The following is a 25,626-nucleotide window of genomic DNA, read 5'->3' as shown; positions in this document are numbered from 1 at the left end:
TCATGCCGGTGAATCGCATAGTCGTCCCAGAGGATCGTTGGGTCAAGATACAACATATGATATCTCAAGCAATGCACTACGTGCTTGGCAAAGCATGCTCTGTCTACTCACCTCAGCTCAAGACATGACAACTGCGCCCACTTCAGATATTTGTGAACGCCCATCTCGACAGTCTGGATCTGCTGATACTACCGGACGAAGTGGCAGCAGGGAAGTGGTCGAGTCAGGATCAGAGTCTGCACATCAACCTGTTGGAGATGAAAGCAGTGATCAACGCTTTACAACACTGGTCCAGCATACTAAAGAACGCAAGACTCACGGTCCACACGGACAACTCCACAGTAGCGTTCTACATCAACAAACAAGGATCAACAAGATCAACAAGTCTGCTACAACTCAGCTTTCTCCTGTTCATCATCATCGACGACCTGAACATCTACATGAAGGCATGCCACATTCCAGGAGCAAAGAATGTCATAGCAGATGCCCTATCTCGTCCACTACAACCATCCCCGACGGAATGGATGTTACACACAGAAGCGTCATACAGACAATAGGATCTCCACTGATAACTACCAACATTCGTCTCACCGCTTCTGGATCCTCAGGCATGGGCAACAGACGCTTTTAAGCATCTCATGGGAAGAACTAAACGCTTATGTGTTTCCACCTCCAGCACTACTACCACAAGTAATACCGAAAATCAAGCAGGCGACAACGCTGCAACTGATTTTGGTCGCGCCCTATTGGCCAGCAAGTCCATCCACACACCAAGCAAGCTCACGGGAATCCGGCTTTGTTCCAGCTACACGCGTGGAACGTATCAAAGCTTGCCTGAAGACTTGAGGGTACTCCGCCAGAGCAGCGAAAGCAGTGACACTAGCTCTAGGCAGATCAACTCGCAACTTGTACAACGAGAAGTGGCAGAGATTTGAACAGGATGCAACGAGGAAAGGCCTTACAGCGGTAAAAGCAACCCATCCTCAAGTGGCGGAATACCTGTGTCATTTGCGACAGGCGAGACACTTAAAAGGTTCAACACTCTCAACGTACCTGGCTGCTCTCAGCTCAGTTATCACCTTGAAGATGGGTGTTAAGCTGACCAAAGTACCAGAGATACTGGCACTACTATGCTAGTTCAAGTTGGAAGACCAACAAAAGAAATTCAAGGCTCCTGCCTGGGATCTCAACGTAGTTCTACAACATCTCACCAGTGATGCTCAGAGCCTCTAGAACGGACATCCTTTGAACTACTGACACAGAAAACGCTGTTCCTGATTGCCCTAGCAACAGCAGCACGGATGTCAGAAATACATGCTCTGGACTCTGAAAGAACACGATTTGAATCAAGACATCGTGACATCTTACATCTAGGACTGAGATGGGACTTCATTGCCAAGAACCAACTGCCCGGCCAGCCTGACAGACAGTTCCACATCCCAGCACTCTCTACAGTCCTTGGGCCACAGGATACACAGGATCTATCCTTATGCCCTGTCAGAGCACTAAAAGTCTACCTACAAAGGACAAAAACAAGGGGACGAAAATTTAAGCGCCTATTCATCCCCTTATCCACTGAGACGGAAGTCTCACAGACAACTATATCAGTTTGGATGAGAGCCGTCATACTAAGGGCCTACAACGCAGCAGGACTTGAGCCTTCACGAGCCTCCAATCTCCACGAAGTCAGAGCCCTGGCGACTACACTTGCTCTGCATGGAAACTGCTCGATTTCAACAATAATGGAGGGCCAACCACTACCTCATAGACATTGCCACCGAAGACTTCTCAGGCATTCACCAGTTTGGGCCACTTGTTGTAGCACAACAACTAACGGTTCCACAAAGGCGCTGAGAAAAATCTCACCCTTTTATCACTTGACTTATGTAAACCAACGCTCTGGAGAGCAAATGGTTAAAGTACATGCACATGTCTAGGACTAACTAGCATGAGTGATAGACCCTGTACTTGTATAGGACATACTTGTACATGAAGAAGGGTCGCATCTCCACTTGATACGCGCATCAAGAGATGGAGTTGCAATAGATAACTAATGGAACGTTAGTATATCTAAAATCCACATGAAAATGTCAGGAGAAGTTTCGGAAGAAATCTGACAAGTTGTGGTTCCCCCCAAACTCATCAGAGGAAGTTGAAATAACAGAATTATCAGCAGTCCATCATAAGTTCCCATGGGGGGTAATACAGGACGTAAATCAACAGCCAGTGAATCCAGAAGTGGCCTGACCCACCACCGATTCTGATGGATTCTGCAAGCATTTAGCATGAGTCAGGATAAGGGAAAATATGTAATTTTCTGACTAAAATTGATATTTTATACTTATCCTGACTCATGAGGTCAGCCCTCCCAACCTCCCCTCTCATGGCACTCTGGATTTCCCTGTAAATCTGGGTGTCGGGCATACATACGGAGAGAGTGACAAAACATGGCTGGTCATGTGACCAAAAGGACGCCAAGGAGGCAAGTGAGGCCACTCGTGGGTGAGTGATAATTTTACGTCTGCTTTTTAGAAGGGAACTTCAAGGGATTTCAAGTGTTCATTCGCAAGAAGGATTCAAGCATTTAGCATGAGTCAGGATAAGTATAAAATATCAATTTTAGTCAGAAAATTACATATTTCTCTTGCAATCCTTTATTTGGACACATTTTATTCCCAGCCTAAACATTTCTGAGCAGAAAGTAAGAGTTGGGTATCACCTTAGATCTTGTGATGCAATAGTTATTAAGTTAATGACTGACAAACCACTGGTGTCGGTTTATATAACAATAAATTGTAAGATTGACATACAACTCTAAAACATCTTGCATTACACATTGCACCTCGTTTTCCTGTTTGAGGACATGTAATATGTCCAGACTAGAGACTATATGCTGCCAATGCACCCATTACTATCATCATATCCTCGTGTTCCACCAGGGGGCTCTGTAATGGTAGCACTTCACCCGTTCCTGTTCCACAAACCGATAATTTAAGTACTGAAGTGTAATTGATGTTGAAGGTATTGGTGAATAATTCAATCCCTACAGTAAATAATACGTGCTATTAAAGTTTCAATTGTTTTCCATGAATATTTCAGATGTGTTCGCTGTAACAAGATCCTTGGTATCCGATCAGAGCTTTACACATGTGTTTGTGATGCAGCAACCAATGAGGTAATGTGGACATGTCACATGGAAGGGAGATCACTTGACAGTCAGGTTTTGTTGAAGTGAGATCACTTGACAGTCAGGTTTTGTTGAAGTGAGATCATGTCACAGTCAGGTTTTGTTGAAGTGAGATCACTTGACAGTCAGATTTTGTTGAAGTGAGATCATGTGACAGTCAGGTTTTGTTGAAGTGAGATCATGTGACAGTCAGGTTTTGTTGAAGTGAGATCATGTGACAGTCAGGTTTTGTTGAAGTGAGATCATGTGACAGTCAGGTTTTGTTGAAGTGAGATCATGTGACAGTCAGGTTTTGTTGAAGTGAGATCATGTGACAATCAGGTTTTGTTGAAGTGAGATCATGTGACAGTCAGGTTTTGTTGAAGTGAGATCATGTGACAGTCAGGTTTTGTTGAAGTGAGATCATGTGACAGTCAGGTTTTGTTGAAGTGAGATCATGTGACAATCAGGTTTTGTTGAAGTGAGATCATGTGACAAGTCAGGTTTTGTTGAAGTGAGATCATGTGACAGTCAGGTTTTGTTGAAGTGAGATCATGTGACAGTCAGGTTTTGTTGAAGTGAGATCACGAACAACATTCTGTACCTATATAATGTTCCAGTGTCTCCTATATACCGGTATATGTGACCCATGAAGATCCAGGTTAGAATTAGTCTTCAGTAACCCATGCTTGCCACAAGAGAAGACTAACGGGATCGGGTGGTCAGGCTCACTGACTTGGTTGACACATGTATGTTAGTGTATCCCATTTGTGTAGATTGATGCTCATGCTGTTGATCACTGGATTGTCAGGTCCAGATTCGATTATTATGCCATTTAGCTGGAATATTGCTGATTGGGCGTTGAACAACAAACCAACCAACCTATAATTGTATATAACACCTGACAGTAGTTGTGCACCAATCATACTCTGTACACTGATTGCAAGTTTATTTTGTTCACACTGAAATGGAGTGTTTCAATGATCTATCTCTGTCACATGTTCTGTTAGCAGTTTAGAAGATAGATAGATATATTTCAGTTACTGATTTTTACTATTTGATTTCATAATATCAAAGAATGGACAATTTCTATTTGACTTGAATGTTTTTAGGCAAAACAATGCTGAAGCTTGCATAAAATATTCAATACTGTTGATCTTGTTTCAGGCAAATGGTTATTGTTTTAAAAGTACAGACACAATTCCAAATGATGATCCCACCCTATACAATATTCCACTTGAGGTGAGATTTGCAAATTTTAGTTTAATTGTTTAAAAAGTTTTCACAAGGTAACTTTTTAACCATATAATGTATAATAATGTTCAGATAATATTATTTTTATTTGAAAACTGAGAACTGTGTCATTTATCATGCCATCATGTACCCACACCTGTAATAAATGACCAGTTTCTAAGCTGTGTATTATCAACTGACTTTCACAATCACATGGTTGGTTCAGTAAGAGAATACACCACACCCCTTCCCTGCTAAAATACACCCAGTCTTCAGCAACCCATGCTTGTAAAAGGCAACTAGATCGATGCTCATGCTGTTGATCACTGGAGTATCTGGTCCAGACTCAATTATCTACAGACCATCACCATATAGCTGGATTATTGCTGAGTGCGGCATTTAACACCAACCAACCAACCATCCAACCAACCAACCAACCCATAGCCCCTGACAGCAGTACCTGAAGACAATAACAAAATACTAACTGTACTTTGTGAAATTTGTGACCATATTGTAATACAAAGCAGTGTTGTCTGTTATCCCCTGTCAATGTTGTTTATCTCTCCCTTCAGGCTGGTGGGTCTGTCAAGTCCAAATACTTTGAGGAAAACCTGAGAGCTGCTAAAGTTCTTTGTGAAGTAAGAATGTTCAACAATGTGCATTATGCTAGGAAATATATTTGATCTAGACTTCTAACTATACGGATGATTGTGTTTTGATACTGAAATACAATAGCAATTATTTTGCTGTGATAATTTGTTGATCTAGACATTTTAATGTCTACAGTTTTTATAGGGACACTATTGCCATGATTAAAACGATTAAAACTGAACTTTCAGATTTAGTCCAAATCTTCACATGCTTGAAATAATACTGAATGTGCTTCGCTCATGTATGGATAAGTTCAAGGTTCAATGTCAGATAGAGGACTTAATGGCACATGCTCTATTAGCCATAGACAGAAGGCTCATCATTATCTGAACTGAATGATGTCATTTCTTCCTTCAGTCTTACAGCAACGTGACAGCATGTCAACAACTTGCCAACATGTGTGTGCTCCTTTTATATGATCGTGGATCCTCTCGAACAGGAAGTGAACAGGCCTGCACCCTGCTGGAGAAAATACCAGTGTGAGTGAACTCTAGAGAGTATGTTTAAGAAATACAGATAACCCATGCAGTATTGCTCATGGTCAAACTCACAATATGGTAAACAGCGTTTGTTGTGTCTGGTTGGAGGTCGTATGTAAACCATATTCCACCAATCGTCAGGTTGTAACTTGTCCTGCACAAACAACACAAAAGTGTTAACTCTTTGTACTTACACTATAGTTACAGTTGTAAGTAAGAACTGGTTCAGAATTAAAGGGTGCGGTGGGGTAGCCTAGTGGTTAAAGCGTTCACTCGTGACGCTGAAGACCCGGGTTCGATTCCCCACATGGGTACAATGTGTGAAGCCCATTTCTGGTGTCCCCTGCCATGATATTGCTGGAACATTGCTATAAGCGTCGTAAAGCCCAACTCACTCACTCACTCACTCAGAAGTAAAGCCTCTAAAGCTACTAGGCATCATTGGAATTTTGCTTACCCTCAGCACAAATTAGTGGTCAGGGGCTAGCAGACATGCATGAATTTGCCAATGTTCAGAAATGAAGTGGTCTGGTCTTGATAGCTGCAACTGTTAATGTGGAAAATGTTGATTACAGGTACATTTTCTGTATCCCCTGAACCACAGTTCTGTTTGGGTTATGTGGTTGTTAACATACTGAGGATACTTTTGATTCAGTCCTTTGAATTGCCACTAAACAAGAGACAACCTTATTAGGATTTTTGAAAGCGCAATTTTAGAAAAAGTGAAACAGTTTTCAACAGGCCACCAGATGTTTTAGATCATTTCATGTGTCAAAGCTGTGTGAATCCATGCTATGAACCAAGAGGTAATCATGTGGTCAGTTGACAAGGGCGGTGAAGCTAACAATACTGGATGACCACAGTCATCTGTGACCTTCACCTTGGTACCTGAATAGCTTGAATGAGCAATCTCAGTATTTATTGCAAGATTCCCCTTAATCTTCTGCAGTGTCTTCTAAATTCACCCACTAGTATGTAGAGAATATGTTTTAGTTACATTACACTAACATTTCGATTGATCATGATTATTTCCATGCACTGACATACAGCTGTGCTGTTTGAATTACTGAACATGAACCATATATATTCACTTCCTCACACCCCTTCTTCTATGTCAGTGACAGCACTGTCAATCCAGTTGTACCGACGTTGTATTACACCGACGATCCTGAAGACATTGTCTACAACAACGACATCACCACATCCTACTCATTTGACCCGCCCATGACAATGAAGTTCAAGGTCGCTAGGTACAGTCTGGGCGGAACGTTCCTTGGTTTGGAAGACATCACTGGGGGACTAATACAGCTATGTGAAAACACCGAGACTCAACTTAATGCAGCTTTTGTATTTGGAACTGTGTTTTCTTCATCTGTGAGTAGAAAAATGTTTATTGTTCAATTGAAAATTGAAGCTGAAGAAGTTATGAGGAAAGGAAATGTCATAAAATACAGGTTTAGATGCCATCAGTCATATCTGTAGAATCGGTCCACTGCTGACCTAGCACAGGCCGTTTAGGTGAAATGACCGAGATAACGTCTAGCCTCGCTAAATGTTTGCTTTTCCCTCACTAACAGGCTAGCATGTGCCTGTCACTGGAAATGGACTAGAATTTGTCAGTCAAAAGGACGAGAAGCTATACATATCTGCTTGTCCTGCCGGGGCAGTTGGGTAACCCCATGGTTAATCCCGTGGTTATTTAGGCATTTGCTCATCATGCTGAAGTCCCAACTTTAATTCTCCACATGGGTACGGTGTGTGAAGCCCATGTCTGGTGTCCCCTGCCGTAATATAGCTGAAATATTGCTGAAAGCAGCGTAAAACTAAACTCACACACTCACTTGTCCTGCTGAATCTCGAGCGGTCCTGACTAGAATTTCTTTATACACATAGTTAATATTTCTTCATTCATATTTTGTATATTAAATGTTACTAAACTTTAGATGTAACTTAATGATTAGATCTCACAAAAAGCTTACAAACAGTAACACGATGATAGACTGCAAATTGTGATAATGATTTGTTGACAGTGTTCCATCAGTGCCCTGAGTTTGTGGAATCAGAAGAAATACCCTCTGGACTTCTTCGATATCTGTATCCTTTTCACGGCTGACTAGAAACTGACCTGTGTACTGTTAGACTTGCAGGGGATACTTCCAGTATTGTTGATACTGATTTACTGATCTGCAGTATTCATGCATTTTCACAAGGAAAGGAAGATAACAGGCTATAAAAACCACCACCTTTGCCAAATTTGGTTTAAATTCATTGCTCTATCATAGCACCTCCAGTGGCTATTATGAGTTATGTCCTTTTCATGTCCATTTTATTTACCAATCAGATTTCACCATTCATATCACTTGCATTTCCTTCAACCAACATGGCAGTATTGAGTCAAGACTACCTGTTCCAAGTCAATAGGAGGAGAAAAGTTTCACATTCCTTGTCCCAGACATCAGTGCATGTTGATTGTAGGACAGGACTTGAGCATCTTCATAAAAGGCATGAAAAGTCTGCTTTGCAAATCCTATTATTGACTATATGCTATACATAGAATTGCCTGAACAACTAACTGTGAAGATTGCCATGTTGGAAAGTGGACTTTTATAGTCAGTTAACTCTATTGTCTTGGGAAGCTGTATTTATGAAGCTATCCGAAATTCTTTTGGTCAGATATAACACAATAATGAATGACTCTTAGAGCTATGGAAGCGGAAATCCAATGGCATTGATGGATTTCTATCTTCTGTCATCTGGACCCTTTTTTTTTTAAATTAAGAGAGTCTTGATTTTGCTCCTGAATTATTTTATTCTAACATGAGATAACGTTGCTGGTTGATTTCAAACACTGTTGAACTGTATTGAAAGCAGAATATGTCATCCCTACACTGGGTTTCTACAGAAGGTTGTTATGTAAATCAGCTATAGTTAACATGTTTTACTAACTTTTAGTCATCATATGGCTTAAAAATACTGCCGATGTGACTTTAAATTTTAACTCACTCACTCACCCCCGTAAATCAGATGGAGGTAAGAGTTATGTGCCCTTGACTGCTGACCTAGACCTGGACTACACAGACGGTACTGAGAGACGACTCTACAAGGTCCCCTTGCTCATCAGCAACTACAGAGACGTGTCTGGCCGCAGAGTCAATGATGGTATGTTGCTTCCTCCCCCAGGAACACCGCCTCCATGGTGTAGTGGTTAGAGCGGAAGGTCGCGGGTTCGATCCCCGACCGCGTCATACCAAAAGACGTTAAAATATGGTACTTGTTGGTCCCTGCCTGACGCTCGGCATTAATGGGTACATCAAGGACTGGTCGGCTCGGAGTCAGTATAATGTGTCTGAGTGGGGTATTCATGCTTCACTGCGGCATGGTATCTCAGTGGGCTAGCACTATAAAACCAGCTTCAGTCTGGGCTAGTACAAGCAGCCGCACATACACATACACACGCATGCACGTCGTCATATGAGCGAAATATTCTCAAGCACGACGTTAAACCCAATTTCACCTCACCTCACCTCCCCCAGGATCAATCACATTTCCTTGTTAAGATGGAGCACTGCTAGGACAGGGGTGTAAGGAACTGTAAATCAGGAATTGATGATTATTAGTACATGCCTATGTAAAAAAGCATTTTGAAGAGACATTTACTTCAGTTTTCTGCTTAGTTATACAAAGCAGTTTATTGAATTATTGATTTGAGAAATGTTGTGAAATACATTTAAGACTGTTTGGTTATTTCATGAATTTTCCTATTTCAGGTGCTATGGCAGACTGGCAGCTCACTCGAAGATTGTTCTTGGTTGACAATGAGGCCACAATCACAACTTCCACATCACCAGGTAGGTTTAATGGTTTTTGTGGATTTCTGTTGTCTTGTGGCTTTGTGTTACACAACATTAACAAGATGTTGACATATTGTCATGGGATGAAAAATGTGGATAAATAATAACAGTTTTGAATAACCCAATCAGTCTGTGTATTTTATGAATGAAAAGTGTGCACAAGCCGTTTATAAAACAGATGATGTTTTACATCATACCATATCTTTCCCTTCAGGCAGGTTGGGTTTCATACTCCCAGGGAACTGAAAATTATAAATGCCCAATCTTTTTAAAACTTTCAATTGGCAACTTTTCAATTCAGAAAATGCCAGTGTTAATATATGAACCTTTGTAAGCTGGAAATTTTGCAAGAAAAAAATGGTGAAAAGCTCAGTTTGCAGACTAGAGGGTAGGACTTGATGCTATGGATGACCAGTTATTCCCAGGAATACAGTCATGGAATCAGGGTTAGCTCTTGCCATACTCAATTATCATGTCTCCAGTCTGTTGTGGTGTATTCTTTGGAACTTTTAGTCTCCATAGCTTTCTCTTGGAACTGATGAACCAGTCTCATCTCACTCTCACTGGCTGGTGTTGTTCCAGATGTGCAGACTGCACCCAATGCAACCTATGTGCGATATGTACAGTCAATCCAGCTGGTCCTGAGTCTGCAGGCAGGAACGACTGATGGCAAGATCAACCCTCCATACTTCAAGATAACGTACGGCGAGGTGGCGAGGGAGGCTGCACAGGGTGGTCAGAAGGTTTCGGTATGTGTACCACTAGTACTGTCAGATAATTGTGTCAATCAGTTCCTCAGTGTTGGCATTCTATTCTGTAGAATATTGTGTTATTGTATTGACCAAGTTGAGGTTACTTGACCAGTGGCAACAGTCACTGAATATTATATCCCTCCACGTTAATGTCCCTTCAGGTGTCATTCAGCGTCACCTACTCAATGGACCAGGGGAAGTATACTCGCGACTTCCAGATTGCCACCGGTACACTAGGTACGTTGTCAGTGTTGTACGCAGGCTACAGGACATGGGTGTGGTCGAAACGGGGCCGCAGAGCTGCCATTGACTTCCCCACCATCATCAACTTCATCTTCTACCTGGCTGGCTCTCTAGCCAACACTTTCTTCATCATCACATTCGGGATTTCCTTCTACTGGCTCATCTTCTACAAGGTATGTGTCTCAAACTGCCAGGCTTCTACCCGTGAAGGTCTGGTTTAGAATTGATCTTTAGCAACCTATGCTTGTCATAAGAGGCAACTACAGGATCGGGTGGTCAGGCTCGCTGACATACGTTATCGTATCCCAAATGCGTAGATAGATGCTCATCCTGTTGATCACTGGATTGTCTGCTCCAGACTCGATTATTTACAGACTGCCACTATGTTGGTGGAATATTGCTGAGTGAAGCATTAAACAATAAACAAACAAATGCCAGGCTTTCATTATTGAAACGTAAGAGGGTCTCAAGTAAAGCCAACTTCCCTGGCTATACACCCCACAACTGGTTTACCAGGACCAGGTTCCAATATTGACAAGCCAGTATGCATAGCTTGAATGTTTCAGCCTTTAACAACCTCACCCTTGCTCTGTCACAGGCAGTTTATGATTGTGTGTGTGCTTTTGTCAAAGTGAATGTCGGATGATGTTTGGCTTCAAAGAAAATAAAACAGCTCTGGTGTGCAGTACCTTTTAAACCATGGGTATTAACTTTGGGTGGTCATTATTGATGTGTGCAATATGGGAGAATGCGGTCTTGGATGGCTAGCATGGCGCCACTCAGACCACAGCTGTTGAACCCACCTACATGGTGTGTAGAGCCATTATGACCACAGCTGTTGAACCCACCTACATGGCTTGGGGATTGCCACTCAGACCACTGAACCCACCTACATGGTGTGGAAGACAGATGCCATTCAGAGCGCCACTCAGCTGTTGAGCTGTTGAACCCCACCTACATGGTGTGGGAGACTACCCATCTTCTGTTGAACCCACCTACATGGTGCGGGAGACTACCAGCTTGGAGTGTTATACTAAGTGCAAGTATTTGTTTCAGAGACAGAATGCAGTATACCTGGTCCACCCATCAGGTCAGGCCCTGGAAGACTGGCTCGCCCTGTTCGGATCATCCTTTGCCCTGAAGACTCTCAGCATCATCCACATGATGGTTTTACAGTGCACCACAGACATCTTCCTCATAGACTGGGAGCGACCCAAAGGTGTCCAGGAAACATCAAAGGATGGCCGGAAATCTGGAGGAACTCCTGTGTCAATCTGGCGGACATATTTTGTGGCAAATGAATGGAATGAAATTCAGGCAACAAGAAAAATTAGCCCTGTGCTTCAGGTGTTTGCTGTCGTGTTCTTCCTGAAAGTGGTGGGGTTCGAAAATGTTGCTACAATGGATCCTGATGGAAGCGTGTTGAAGAATGCTGCAGATTACCAGAGTCAACAGTCCTACGTATACAGATACGCCGTCGCTGTTCTTGTCTACCTCTTGGTTGGTGAGTGTGTAGCTGTATATAGGAATGTGTGCCCATGGCCGTGTGAGGGTTTAACTGATTCTAGGTACGGTGTTTACACAATATGAGTATCATAATATACAAGAAGGTGTTGCAATATATAATGCTGGATCTATTTACCAGAAGTGCATATCATTTGATCTGGTATTAGTTGGAGTGATATTGGGATGTTCCAAGTCAGAAATGATCTTCAGCAGTAATCCATAACAATGAAGGAAGAGAAACTCACTGTCTCTTAAATGAATTGTAAATATTTGCAGGTTCAATACACAGCCTGACTATCTTACATTGAATGTTCAGGAAACTTTAACTACAGAACTGTGTTACCATTTCCTTTCAGCCATAACTCAGTGGATCTTCTACGTGTTCATCTATGAGAGGTTCATTGAGGATCCAGTACGCCAGTTTGTAGACTTGTGCTCCATGAGTAACGTGAGCTTGTTCATCATGGCTAACTCTGCATATGGCTACTACATCCACGGACGGTCCGTGCACGGCAAGGCCGACACGGATATGAAGGAGATGCACCAGATGATGAAGAGGGAGGAGGTAAGAGAGGACTACTAGGACAGCATGTGGAGTGAGTGAGGTAGACTGGTGGTTAAAGCTTGGATTGTTGTGCCGAACATCCTGGTTTCTTGGTGTGAGGCTTTTTCTGTTAAAGCAAAACAATTGTGCTTATGTAGCTGTGTTGCAGTAAGATAAATGTAGTTAGTGAAATGATGTTCTGTTTAACAGTAAGACGTGTGTTAAATGAGGTTGTATTTTGTTGTGCAGCAAGACATGTGTGGCCAACGTGGACTGATGCCGAACACAGAACAGCAAACATTCCAGATGACCCTGCCTAGCAGACTGCGAGACAAATACGACCAGGTCTACCTCCCTGCAGCTCTAGATGTAAGACATACGGCATAGTCGCAGTTTACATTGGAGGCTAATGATTTAAGACATGCCATACTTATTCTGTGGTGTCATACAGATGAAGCCACATTGTTTGAGCAGACATATCACAACATCAAGGCCAACTGTTAGTAATACCTTTTGACATTAAGAGACAGTTTCAGGAAGAACCCTGATTCTTTTTTTGTTTACCAGCAGAACACATTTATTTTTCATCTTACCTTGTAAAGGGAAGTAGCCCAGTTGATCAAGTCTTGGGTTTGATATCTCAATGGGAAGCCCTTTGTTGGCATCCAATGCTATGACTGGGACGTTGCATGAAGCTGTGAGAAACTCTCCCCGGTTAGTTCAGGCACAACTCTAAGTGTCCACTGTTTCACATTGTAGACGGCCATGGCTGGGAATAGAGAGGCAGGGAACAAGGGCAAGATCACAGACAAGAGTGTCGAGGCCTACACCATGCTGAACAAATTCCTACAGGCCTTCATTGACCATGTGAGTATGATTTAAATGGTATTTTTGAACTTATACTATCACACATTTAACACTTTCAGGTTGATTTTCAACTGTTACAAATGGACACTAATGAAACCTTATTAAAGAGGCAATTTTTAAACTTATCCTATCTCACGGTATGCACCTCTCTCTCTTTCCTCGACCCATAATGTGGAAACGTGCTGTAAGCTAAGTTGAATCAAAACTTCTTGGCCTCTGTACCACCTGACCTCTGCCCCCCCTCCGATGGCATGACCTGCCATAGCGTTGTTTCAGTTCGGTACGGCACTTTGTACCAGTGCATCGCTCTCACAAGGGGAAGAAGAGGCCAGTGCACCGTTTCAATTCAGTTCACCGCTCTCGTTCGGTCCAACTAATGAGCCCAGTGCGCCGCTTTCGATTGGATCAACACTTCAGCCCAGTGTGCCTTTTTGATTGGATCAACGCTTCAGACCAGTATTCCGTTTCGATTGGAACAAAGATTCAACCTAGTGAACTGTTGTTTGATTGTAACAGCTTTTCAGTCCAGTACACTATTACTGTATGGTACGACGTTTTAGACGAGTGCATCGGTCCCGATTGACTCAGCGCTTTAGATCACGCGGCCAAAACCGGATCATCCTGCCAAACCAGATCACCTATCCGATCCAGATCGTTGAACCAACCTAGATCTCAGAACAGATCCTGGTCGCCGAACCATACCAAATCGCCACACCATACCAGATCGCCGCTCCAACAGTATTTGGAACTGAACTGTCAGCATTCGCCGAATCATCTGGTTACCTCTATGCGCCTGCTGTCATCATGAATTTGTTTGCTAGTTCGCACACTATGTTACCTGCAGTGCCTTTTTCTACTGCAAGTTTACCTTCAACACTTCTTCCAACTTCAGCATTGATACCTCATTTCTACAGTTTTTACCGGTGCTCAGCTTGGCTTTGGGGTTACGCTTCCTGCTTCTACGGTGTCTATGTACGGATAGAGGGTTCACTCCAATGTGCCGCTTTCATTCAGTTCAGCGCTTCAGAGCGCACCTTGGCTTTTTGATTGGCTTGTCTCTACATCCCAATGCAGCACACTTCCTTGTTATCTACTAGTGCACCGATCGTATCCAGAGTGCCGTTTTACTCCAGTGCGCCGCTCTCATGTATCAACACTTCCATCCAGTGCGGTGCTTCCAGTTAGTGCATCGTTTCTGCAGGTCGTACAGAGGTAGTAGTTATGTCAGTAGTGCAGGCCTCTACATTACGGCGACGATTAACGATCCCGGTCTTTAAGATTCTTCTGTCATCTACCTTCCGATCTTCGCCTTTGATGAACGATTTGATTCAATGACTCTACCCTTCGACATACATATCAGGTCTACAACCACCCGGTTTGACATTTCTGTCCAGAAACTTGATGATGTAAAAAGGGTGATGAGGATGATGAAACAGACCACGATTACACCCAGCTATACATCATAATGCTGCTTCGAGTAGTCTGTAGTAACAAGACTCAGCATCGTAAAGCATGAAGCATTGTAAAATATCCTGAATATCAAGCTGGTCTAGTAATGCACATTCTTTTTCAGAAGAAGTCCTCCTTGGGGTACATATAAGCATTAAAATGTCCATTTTAAAAGCCTACGACAGTTGTAACAATATTTCAATAAAATATTTTACCAAACAAAAAACTCGTTATGTGTGGTGAGACCACCCCTACAGGGCCCCGTAGAGGGCCCCCTACAGCCAAGAGCAGGTAACTCTGGCTGTGTACCTCGTACCTCACTTTTCATGCTGTCGTCGGCCGTGTAGGTCGATTGCATGGTCCAAGAAGCTACGAATAAGAGAGCGATGAGTGAGATAGAGTCAAATCCTGTATGACTCGGGCGCTAGCTGGAATCTTTGTATGACTTTTTTCATTCATGATTTGTTGTAACTTTTACCCGGTGTTAAGCTGTCTCCAGCCAACGTGGCAGGCAAGATGGCGGACCGCGTGGTCCCGTTTGCTTTCCTTCTCCTGGCTTTAGAAAAAGCCTTGTAGTCGGGTTGTGAAAGGGCTGATATTTCATTTTGTAGATTATACTTGCCTAAATTCCTTTTTTTTCCAGGCTTTAGGTAAGTTTTGCTTGAGTGTTTTAAATTGGCTTTTACATCAAGCTCACATGTTGCTCTTTGTGTCACCTATGCATGCATTCACGGCAGCTATTATGGCTTTTCGCTAGTATTTAATAGCTTTGCTGTAACAGTTAAAATATCGCCCGGGCGTTGTATTTTGTTCTGTTTTGTTGTGTGCATATTATATTATGTATATCGTGACAGTCCTTTGCTATTATCATAGCGTGGTTCTGTTTTTGCAGCCCAAAGGGGTGTGTCACCTGTAGCGGCAGTTTGTAGCCTCAGGATCGCCACCTGGTTTGCTTCACGTTGTTTAGCGGAGGAAGCCCATGACGAACAAGGTTGTTCTATGTGTCAGGCTTTCTCCCCGCTCATCAAGTCCAGGCGTGCTGATTACATGTTCTGCGTCCTTACTTCAGGTGGGGGACATTTGGGGTCAGGAGCAGCCTAAGACAAAGATAAAAACACAAAGAAAAAGGCGGCTTCCTCTCTTTTCGGGGATGCTCCTAAGCGGTGAAGGATGCGGGGCCTCCGGCTCCTTCACCTGCCATCCCCTCAACATCACAGGCACCTTCCCCCCCTCCTGTCCCTGTTTCTAACCAGCTAACAATTGATTTACTTTCTGATATATTGCAGAAGCAGATGGATTCGGTCCACACTCTCGTGGCTGACGCGATGGCTGGCCTCCGTCAGGAGAGTGGCGTCCGACCAGGTACGGGTGTGTGTGCCGGGTCTATGGCGGGCAGTGCTCCCAACCTCAGCTTAGGCTCTGGTGTGGGGGTTTCTGTCGGGGGTGCGTCGGCTCCGAGTTTCGTCTCGGTTGCTGGCCACCCCTCCGCTGTAGTAACTACTACCGGCCCGAGCCTTGGCTCGGGGTCTGGTCCAGTAGTTAGTAGTTTGGCAGTCCCTGTAGTTGCCGCTACTTCGCAATTGGTCCCACCGCTTGCGCCGGCTTGGCCGGGCCATTCGGTGTCTGGATCATTTTGTCTCCCATTGAGGAATCCCAGCACGGGCTCTTCCTCATCACGGCACCGCGACTCAGTCTCGAGTCTTGGGTCGGGTGTGCCGGGCAACCCGGCTCTGCTCGAGCCTTTGTCCCTCTCTGTAGACCCCTCGGATGATCCCTCAGAGCTCTCTCTGGAAACAGAGACCTCACTCATTGAGGATCGATTCGAGGAGGCTATGGAGGAGGATGAGGGTCGGGAGGAGTTGGATACGCCTTTGGTTTCGCATTTCGGTCGCCCCTGAGGCAGATGCGGGGCGTATTGCTTCTGTCCTGCCCCAGGTAGTGGTCAGTACTGGCGCCCCGACCCTCAGGAGTTTCGGGCCTCCCAGGGAGGCTTTGCTCCCACCAAGGTGGGGACACAAGGCCGCGTATATTACCCTCAGTCTTGTCTGAAGTAATCAACCCCTCCTCTGTGGTACCAGGTCCAGGTTCGATTTGCCAGAACTTGATCGTCGGTACCTCAGCGGGGAGGCTTGCCTCTACAATCCCCAGTGGTTGGCGGTGTGTTTCACGCATCCATTAAGCCCTGGGGGTTCGTCGAGGTAATTCATGGCTTCAGCCAAGCAAGGTCGCCGGCTTCCGCCGTTCACGACTAACGCTACAGGCAGCTTAAATCCGCCTATCGATCCTTTGAAGAGCAATACGCAATGCGGTTCAATGCCTCAAAGTGGCGATCCATTCCGCCCTACATCTCGGTGTTGCAGAGGCAACTACTGGATGTGGGTGGGGTGGAGGAAGATTCGTCTCCCTCCACCTTGGCTAAGCAATTAACGGAGGTACAGTCCATACCCGGCGATTCTATCAGGTGGGCCGGCTTGCCAAATGATGTCGGGCGTGATGGGCCTCCGTCACCTGTGGCTTTCCGTGGCGGTATGCCGCCTGCCCGCAACAGGCTCTGCTGGCTGCCATTCTGGATGGGTTCTACCCTGTTCCCCGGGCAGCTGCAGTAGTCCGAGGGAGGCCGCTGAGGCTGTCTCAACCTTCAAGGACTCCTAAGCCCTTGCTGGAACAGCCTCACACGTCTCGCTCGCGGCCCCGGTTGTCTCCTCCGATATCCTTCTGCTGCTGCGCGAAGGAATCTGTTAAATGGGCTCAGCCCTTGCAGTGTGGAGGGGTAAGGGCAGAGGCAGGGGAGCAGGGCAAGACACGGCGCGGCCCACCAGCCTTTTCAGAGGAAGGGGAAGTCAGCCCCGGCTTCCCAGCTATAATTCCTCCGGAGCCCTTGTTGGTACCAGACCAAGCAGTCGGAGTACTGCCAAAGTCAGGTATTCAATGTCTCCTGCCACATATCCCTGTGGGTGGTAGAGCTTTCCCTCTTCCTGTCGAAATGGGAAAAGTCCGCCCAATCCCTGGGTCCTGTCCACACTCAGGGGAAGGCCACATGCCACAGTGGAAGCGCAGACCCACCCCCTTCTCCGGGATCGTTGCACTCCAGTGCCCGGCTGCCCCTAGAGAAAGCGGAAGTGCTCGTGTCGAGGTCCAGTCGAGTTGCTGGACAAGGCAGCCATAGAGGTGGTTCCTGTGGGACAAGAAATGTTGGGTTTTACTCAACTTATTTCCCTTGTCACCAAAAGGACCGGAGGGTTCAGACCTATTCTAAACCTCAAGGTCTGAACGACATGTTAGAGTGCCGTCCTTCAAGATGGAAACACTGCGTTGGTGATTTCGTCTGTGGAGAAGGGAGATTGGCTCCGTCAATCGACCTCAAAGACGCGTACTTCCATGTCCCTATGCACCCGAGTTCGAAATACCTAAGGTTTTCCTTCGACGAGAGGTGCTATCAGTTTCGGTACTCCCGCCGGCATTTCCACAGCGCCAAGGGTGTTCACCAAACTCATGCTAATTCAGCTCAGGTAGCCAGGTCACAGGGCAGGTGCTGTCACCGCATTACCTAGATCGATTGGCTCCTTCGATGCGCTTGCCACTCACTTAGAGTCGGTTGCGAGCACTTGCTGTGATGAGTATTCTCACCAAGTTGGGCTGGATTATCAACCTCAAGAAATCAGAACTGGTTCCCACCCAGGATCTGGTGTTCTTGGGAGCGGTAGATTCGAGACAGCGAGGGATAGTCTCCTGTCTCCGGACCGCGTCACCAAAGTCCAGAGAGTTGTGTTACAATTTCTCGAGTTCCCCAGGGCCTCAGCTGGACTTGGCTCCAGTTGTTAGGCAACATGGCGCAACGGTGGACATCGTTTGTGGCATGAAGCGGTTGAGGATCGCGACCCATTCAGCAGGCTCTAGCTTTCGAATGTGGGTCCACACCCAGGGTTCTGAGTTGATTCTCCACACTCCAGGGTGGCTAATTCCTCATTTACGGTGGTGGACACTGGCAGGAATTTATCAAGGGGGCTCCCTTTGGACATCCCATCGCCAGATCTCTCAATTCAGGACGGACGCTTCCCCACAGGGTGGGGCGTGCTGAAGCTCTGTCGGTCTCAGGCCTGTGGTCACAGAGCGGCGCAACTGCACATCAATGTGCTAGAATTGAGAGCAGTCAGGTTGGTGTTCAAGCGACTTCGAGCAGGTTCAAGGCCGCGGTGGTCCGTCTCGAGATGGACAACCAGATGCAATGACCTACATCCTGAAGCAGAGGCTGCACGGTTTCCCCGCCTCTTCTGCAGGAGGCCTGGCAGTTTCTGCTCTGGTGGGACCAGTTGACATACGGGTAATGCCTGTTTATCTCCAGGGCGGACAACGTTGAGCAGATGCACTCTCTCGTCGTGATCCTGGCCCCGCAGACGAGTGGATGCTCACATCGGGGATATTCGGGCTATCTCCCCAGTTGTTCTTGGTCGTTCCAGGTGGATCTGTTTGCATCTGGGGACGAACCAGATTCGGTGTTTTGCTCTCGGATACCGGATCGAGAGCCATCGCCAAGAGCGCTTTCCAGCTCGATTGGACGGACAGGGTTCTGTGGGCGTCCCCGCCACTACCCTGATTCCCAAAGTCCTCTTGCAGCTTGCCACCCAACCAGCTCGACTTCTTGTGCTCCTTGCACCCCTTTGGTCGGCTCAAAGCTGGTTTCGGTACTTTCTCAGGTTTCTGGCTCAGCCTCCTGTACTATTACCCTTTCGACCCGGACTTACTATCCCAGAACGGAGCGCCGCACCCGAATCCCAGGATTCAGTGGGTGGCCTGGCCTCTGTCGGAATCGCCTCCACGCTGAAGGAATTCCTGCACCAGTTGCAGACACAATTCTGGCAGCGGAGAGAGTTCGACAAGCGTTCAGTATGAGGATAGATGGGCCTGTTATGCGGCGGCTGGTGTGTCGGCAGAGGATTCTTGATCCCTTTCTTCAACTGTAATTGAAGTACTGGAGTTCTTGCAGTCTCGGTTAGAAGCCGGTTTAGCGCGTCTACTATCGGGGCTACTCCACGCAATCTCTGCCTTCCATATCCCTGCCGACGGTGCTCTCTTGGGCAGCACCCTCTCGTACAAGCAGCTTTTAGCAAGCGTGGACAGAATCCGTCCGACTGTCCGGCGGATTAGTCCCCGATGGGACTTGTCAATGGAGTTCTTGATTGGATGTCCGGTCCTCTCTTTTCACAATCTGTCGTCTCTTTCACTCCAGCTGTTAAGTTGGAAGGCTGCCTTTCTTGTGGCGGTGCGTCTGGCAGGCGGGTAGGTGATATCCATGCGATGTCAGCGGATCCTGCTCTGACTGTCTTTCACAAAGACAGAGTCAGTATTCGGTTGCCAGACTCCTACCGTCCTAAGGTCGCTTGGCCCTTTCATATAACGAAGCCTATCGAACTGCCAGCTTTCACTCAGCCTCCATCGTCCGGTACCTCTCTTCGGGCGTGCTCACGTCTTAGATGTCCGTAAGACTCTCAAAGGCTTATATCAAACGAACGGCCGCTATCAGGAAAGATAAGCAGCTGTTCTGTTGTTATGGCGGTGGCAAAGGCTGGTCTTCCGCCAACAAGCAGACCATATCTAGGTGGCTTGTCTCTGCCATTTGTTGAGGAGTTACTCTTACAAAGGATTAACCATCCCTCAGGGTTTTAAAGGCTCGACCGGTTAGGGCAGTGGCGACATCAAAAAGCATGCATACAGCGGCACTGCCCATTGAGGAGATCTGCTCAGCGGCTATCTGGAGCCGAATCGAATGCGTTCATCCGCCACTATCAGCTGGACAAACACTCCGCGGGGAGGCGTGTTCGGTTTGGCCAGACAGTTCTCACCAGTAAGCAGTGCGGTGATTCTCTGGCGAATGAGCCTTAGAAATCACGTTTGCTTTTCTCATGGTGTAGGTGTTAATAAATTCCTCAATTTTTTATCGGTGGTGGTATCACATTGGTGGTGGTTTTACCGTATGTAGCGATTATCACCGCTACAGTCACTGTGTTCATCCCTGCACCAGCGCTGGTTTGGGTTGCTGAGGATATATATTGGACTGCGCCCATACTTTCCCTCCCATTTTGATGGTTGGGGTGGGACTTGCGTCCGCCTTTATAAATTCCACCAATAGCCTATCGGCTAGGCTCCTTTTCCGCTTTGCCGCCTGCGCCCTGATTGACATCAGCGGTCGGGTGACTAGGTGAGTGTACTTTCTCTCTCTGTATGGCGGCTTCGGCTGTGCCTTCGACTGAACTAGGGGTATGTTAGGCAGACAGAATACCACTCGACTCAACATCGTTGGGGAGTCTGTCTTATGTATATGTGTACCCAAGGAGGACTTCTTCTGAAAAGAATTTTACAAACCTGGAGAGGTTATGAATTCTTTGAAGAAAAGTCCTCCTTGGAGTAATGCTGCCCACCTCCCCTCATTCTGTCTGACCGTTCAGCATGAAAAGTGAGGTCGCAGGTACACAGCCAGAGTTACCTGCTCTTGGCTGTAGGGGCCTCTCGGGGGCCCTCTACGGGGCCCTGTAGGGGTGGTCTCACCACACATAACGAGTTTTTTGTTTGGTAAAATATTTTATTGAAATATTGTTACAACTGTCGTAGGCTTTTAAAATGGACATTTTAATGCTTATATGTACCCCAAGGAGGACTTTTCTTCAAAGAATTCATAACCTCTCCAGGTTTGTAAAAGTTTCTGCTTGTGGTACCAGCAGTGATGTTTTGTCAAGTAGCTAGCGTCCCTTAACCCGGATTTTATGGGTTGGGACTCGTCTAGTTAACCGAAGACCGTGTTGTCCGGTTTTTTGTCACTATTGCATTGTGGGTAGCATTTGCAATGGCGGGCTACTGTTTGTTTACCGTAGACTTTTGATGATGACTATGAAGTGCCCTGACAGACTTGTCTTGGTCCCACGAGTGAGTGAGTGAGTTTAGTTTTACGCCGCACTCAGCAATATTCCAGCTATATGGTGGCATCTATCTGCGCAATGGGGAACCAATGACATGTGCCTGACCACCCGATCCCGTAAGTCGCCTCTTACGACAAGCATGGGTTACTGAAGGTTCATTCTTACCCGGACCTTCACGGGTCTTGGTCCCACGAAGCGGATAACTATCCCAGCCTTTAAAGTGATGATGAACATTCCCAGTAAGAGTGATTATGTCGAGTTTCGTCAGTCAGACGAGAGAAACAGTTTACCGAGGGTATCAGACAGAATCGCCAAGAACGCTTTCACTTTGGCTAGGGTTACTCGGTTCTTAGCTTAAGCCCTCAGTTCAGAGGTCACTGCAACTGTATCCGGACTGTCCGAAGGCATCGATGTTACCCTTACGAACATTCCTGGGGTCACTGGTCTTTTTACCTCTGCCATTCACTTCATTTGGTGAACCATATGTTCCTGTGATCACTGATTATACGACCTTCATCACACTGTGTACAATGTGAACATTCCTGTCAATTGACTGACAATCTCCATGCCACGAACCTCCTAAATTCAGCACTTTTTCACTACTGTCATGATAGCTTGGCTATTCAAACGTATCTTATCTCAGGAGACATTCGTTCTTCAGTGGCAGTAGTTGCTAGGCCTTCTGACGTCAGCTCAAGCCCCAACGTACAGAGGCCATCTCCAACTTTGGCCGATACAGCGATTCTACGCTAATATCTCGAGGTCGACAACTGAACCCGAAGGAATTGATTCGCCTTCCTCAACCGCTTTGTTCAGTCCTTCAGTGGTGGCTTGACGAACGGAAGGTCTGCGCTGGAGTTTTTCTTGGTACCCCTAGCGTTCTCACAACCCAGCACTTTTTGTCAGTGGCAAGAACTTCTGGGTCTGTTGATGTCAGCTCAAGCTTTGACTCTCAGGGGATAGCTTCAACTACGGCCTCTCCAATATTTTCTGGGTCAGCACATCAGGATTGGGGTCCCTCACGCATTTATCTCTCTTCCTCCAGCACTCCATCTCCATCTCCAGTGGTGGTTGGAAGTGTTGAATGTTTGCGGCGACATCTCTTTTAGGACTTTTGCTCTAGTACATCACCTGTACGTAGATGACTCTCTACACGGGTGGGGAGCTCACCTTCTCAATCAGCAGGTGGCAGGGCTGTGGTCTCCCACAGACCGCGCATGTCACATCAACGTTTTGGAGCTCAGGGCAGTGATTCTTGCGATCGCTCATTGGCAACACCAAGCTTTTGATTCGATCAGACAATGCTGCAGTCGTGTGGCACATCACTCAAATGGGGTCCACGGGGTTTCCACAGCTTCTTCAGTGGACACAACAGTTTTTCTACTTAGTGAACTCTCTCAACACCACGGTCCAGGCCAATCATATCCCAGGGGTGAAAAACCTCATTGCAGATTCTCGTTCCCGTCCGGTTCCACCATCCCTGACGGTGTGGGAATGGCATCCGCAGGTGGTCCAGACTTTGTGCCTTCCGATGTCGAACAAGACAGTGGATCTGTTTGCTAGCGGCTTCAATCACCACCTCCCCAATCCTGGATCCTTTGGCCTGGGAACACGACACTCTAGCCATCCCCTGGGACGACTTGAACGTGTATGCGTTTCCACCAGTGGTACTACTTCCACGCATACTGCTCAAGGTACACACGATGCAGCGGATGACACTGATTTTGGTCACACCTTTTTGGCTGGCCAGAAGTTGGTTTGTAGACATGACCGATAACTGCAAAGGGATATTTCAAGTGAGTTGCTGCTGCGATTACCACGGTACACCGAACCTCCTCTAGGTCACTCTATGATGACAGATTACTGGAAGCTCCAAGACGAGAATGACAGCTAGGGGAGGTCACATGATCATCTGAGCACACTGCACCCTTATAGAGATGATTGACAGGTCATGCTGTCGGAGTGGGGGCAGAGGTCAGGTGGTACAGAGGCCAAGAAGTTTTGATTCAACTTAGCCTACAGCACGTTTCCACATGTGGGTCGAATAAGAAGAGAGAGGTGCATACCATGAGATAGGATAAGTATATAAATATACAATTTATGTTTAAAATTTCCAACTATGTTCCCCATCAATTTTCAGTGTTTGATTATTGATGTAATCACTTCACAGTATAACACTTACAGTCTCTGTAATATGAATTACTTGCTAGATTGATCTACACAGTGTGTTAATGAATGCAGGGGTGATGGATCTACGGGAATTGAATTTGCTGGGACTGCCAAATTGCCAGAGCTGAGATCCATTTTAAGATGTATGTTTGTGTATGTTTCAGTCCCTGCGAGACCTGGACTATGTGGTGAAGGACAAGACGCTGCTGGAGAGTGTGATGGACACTGAGTTCTTTGATGTGCAAGACAAGGGCATACTCTACAATGGTATTATCTTCATGACTCAGGGTTAAACCATCCTTGGTTATCTAGTTTAATATTATCCATGAAATCATGCGTACCGTGGACCCAACTCTCTTGTGTCTGACACTGCACAGAGTTTCACTCTCTCATGAGTATAGTTTGTTGAATTTCTAGTGGTGTTCCACATGAAATTATGGTAACAAATGGAGCCAGGATATTTATCGCCGTTGACTGGAGAGTTATACCTGGATAATGAATTGCTTAGTACTGACCTTGATATGTAGGTGGTCCCAATGCATAGCAGATAAAAAGCCTTCTAGGTGTTTGTTTATGTTGAATTTGTGTGTGTGGGTTTTATGTCCAATCATTGACCACAAGGCCCACAGGTAAATCATTTCCACTCATCATTTGGTCTAATACGAATCTGGAATAGGTTAACAACCGGACTCTTCAAATCAATTCTGTTACTCATGTCACTCACAAGTAGAACTCTAATCACTGCTGTAAAAGTCACATGTTTCCCCAAATTGTGTTTTTTCAATACTTGATAAAAAAGTCATTCTAGTCAAGTCACAGTGACAACTGATCCACTTGGCTACTATAAGACAAGAAGGATTACAGGGAATCATTTTGCTGTTAAGCATTCATTGTTAACTATATCCCATGTTCTCTTCTCCAGACAATGGGCACTCATTTGACCAGGTGCTGTTTATTGGCAATGAGTCCTCACTCATCATCTTTGACACCCTTCTCTTCTGCATCGTTGATCTCATCGCCACTGACTTTGTATTAGCTGGAGTCATTACCTACCTTGTTTCACAGGTACGATTCTTTGACGTTTATTATTCGTGAAATTGGATTTAAGTGTGTCTGTTACAGAATGGTATGCAGGTTTAAGTCATCGCTTGACTGTATATACCTTATGCTGCTTTATCAGGAGGGATGTAATGATTGATTGACATACACTACTTTAAAAAGGTCATCAGATGACCGATGTAAACCGAAGGACTCTTGCATTGTGAGATTTCATGCAAGTGAGTGAGTTTAGTTTTATGCCGCACTCAGCAATATTCCAGCTATATGGCGGCGGTCTGTAAATAATCGAGCCTGGACCAGACAATCCAGGGATCAACAGCATTAACAGCGTTCTACGTAATTGGGATACGATGACGTGTCAACCCAGTCAGCGAGCCTGACCACCCAATCCTGTAAGTCGCTTCTTACGACAAGCATGGGCTACTGGGGATAAATTCTAACCCAGACCTTCACAGGTCGGTTTCATGCGATGTACACAGTACATATTGTTTATAGTTGACGCCTTGTCTGCCCGCCCTTCCATCCGCCTGTCCGTCCATAATCATTTTGTTTCCAGAGCGTAACTCAAAAACTGTTCAATATCTTTCAACAAAAATTGGTAGATATATCAAAGAGATACTAAAGTGGTGTCTTTTGTTATTTACAAATTTTGTGATTTATATTTTTCGTGGTTTCCCTGGAAACATTTTGGACTTCGTCTTAAAAGGGAGGGGTGGACTTTGTTTCCGGAGCACAACTCAAAAACT

General features: G+C 45.7%; 1 protein-coding gene across 1 annotated transcript in view; it reads left to right on the top strand.

Moving 5' to 3' along the window:
- Nucleotides 1-25,626, top strand: part of LOC124273793 (meckelin-like) — a 34,881-nt gene that overhangs the window by 7,518 nt on the left and 1,737 nt on the right. The window contains exons 5-20 of the mRNA XM_046709101.1: nucleotides 3,100-3,175; nucleotides 4,334-4,408; nucleotides 4,972-5,037; nucleotides 5,408-5,529; nucleotides 6,648-6,903; nucleotides 7,560-7,623; nucleotides 8,593-8,688; nucleotides 9,297-9,377; nucleotides 9,963-10,129; nucleotides 10,294-10,548; nucleotides 11,432-11,879; nucleotides 12,238-12,446; nucleotides 12,675-12,794; nucleotides 13,185-13,292; nucleotides 23,986-24,088; nucleotides 24,744-24,886. Coding sequence (XP_046565057.1) covers nucleotides 3,100-3,175; nucleotides 4,334-4,408; nucleotides 4,972-5,037; nucleotides 5,408-5,529; nucleotides 6,648-6,903; nucleotides 7,560-7,623; nucleotides 8,593-8,688; nucleotides 9,297-9,377; nucleotides 9,963-10,129; nucleotides 10,294-10,548; nucleotides 11,432-11,879; nucleotides 12,238-12,446; nucleotides 12,675-12,794; nucleotides 13,185-13,292; nucleotides 23,986-24,088; nucleotides 24,744-24,886 — 2,389 coding nt within the window. The remainder of the gene's footprint in view (nucleotides 1-3,099; nucleotides 3,176-4,333; nucleotides 4,409-4,971; nucleotides 5,038-5,407; nucleotides 5,530-6,647; nucleotides 6,904-7,559; nucleotides 7,624-8,592; nucleotides 8,689-9,296; nucleotides 9,378-9,962; nucleotides 10,130-10,293; nucleotides 10,549-11,431; nucleotides 11,880-12,237; nucleotides 12,447-12,674; nucleotides 12,795-13,184; nucleotides 13,293-23,985; nucleotides 24,089-24,743; nucleotides 24,887-25,626) is intronic.

The sequence above is a fragment of the Haliotis rubra genome, unplaced genomic scaffold (assembly GCF_003918875.1).
Source record: "Haliotis rubra isolate DU_JTF1 unplaced genomic scaffold, ASM391887v1 Scf184, whole genome shotgun sequence".
Lineage (NCBI taxonomy): Eukaryota > Metazoa > Mollusca > Gastropoda > Lepetellida > Haliotidae > Haliotis > Haliotis rubra.
Note: the sequence above shows the minus strand (reverse complement) of the source record. Positions and strands in the feature narration are given on the sequence as shown.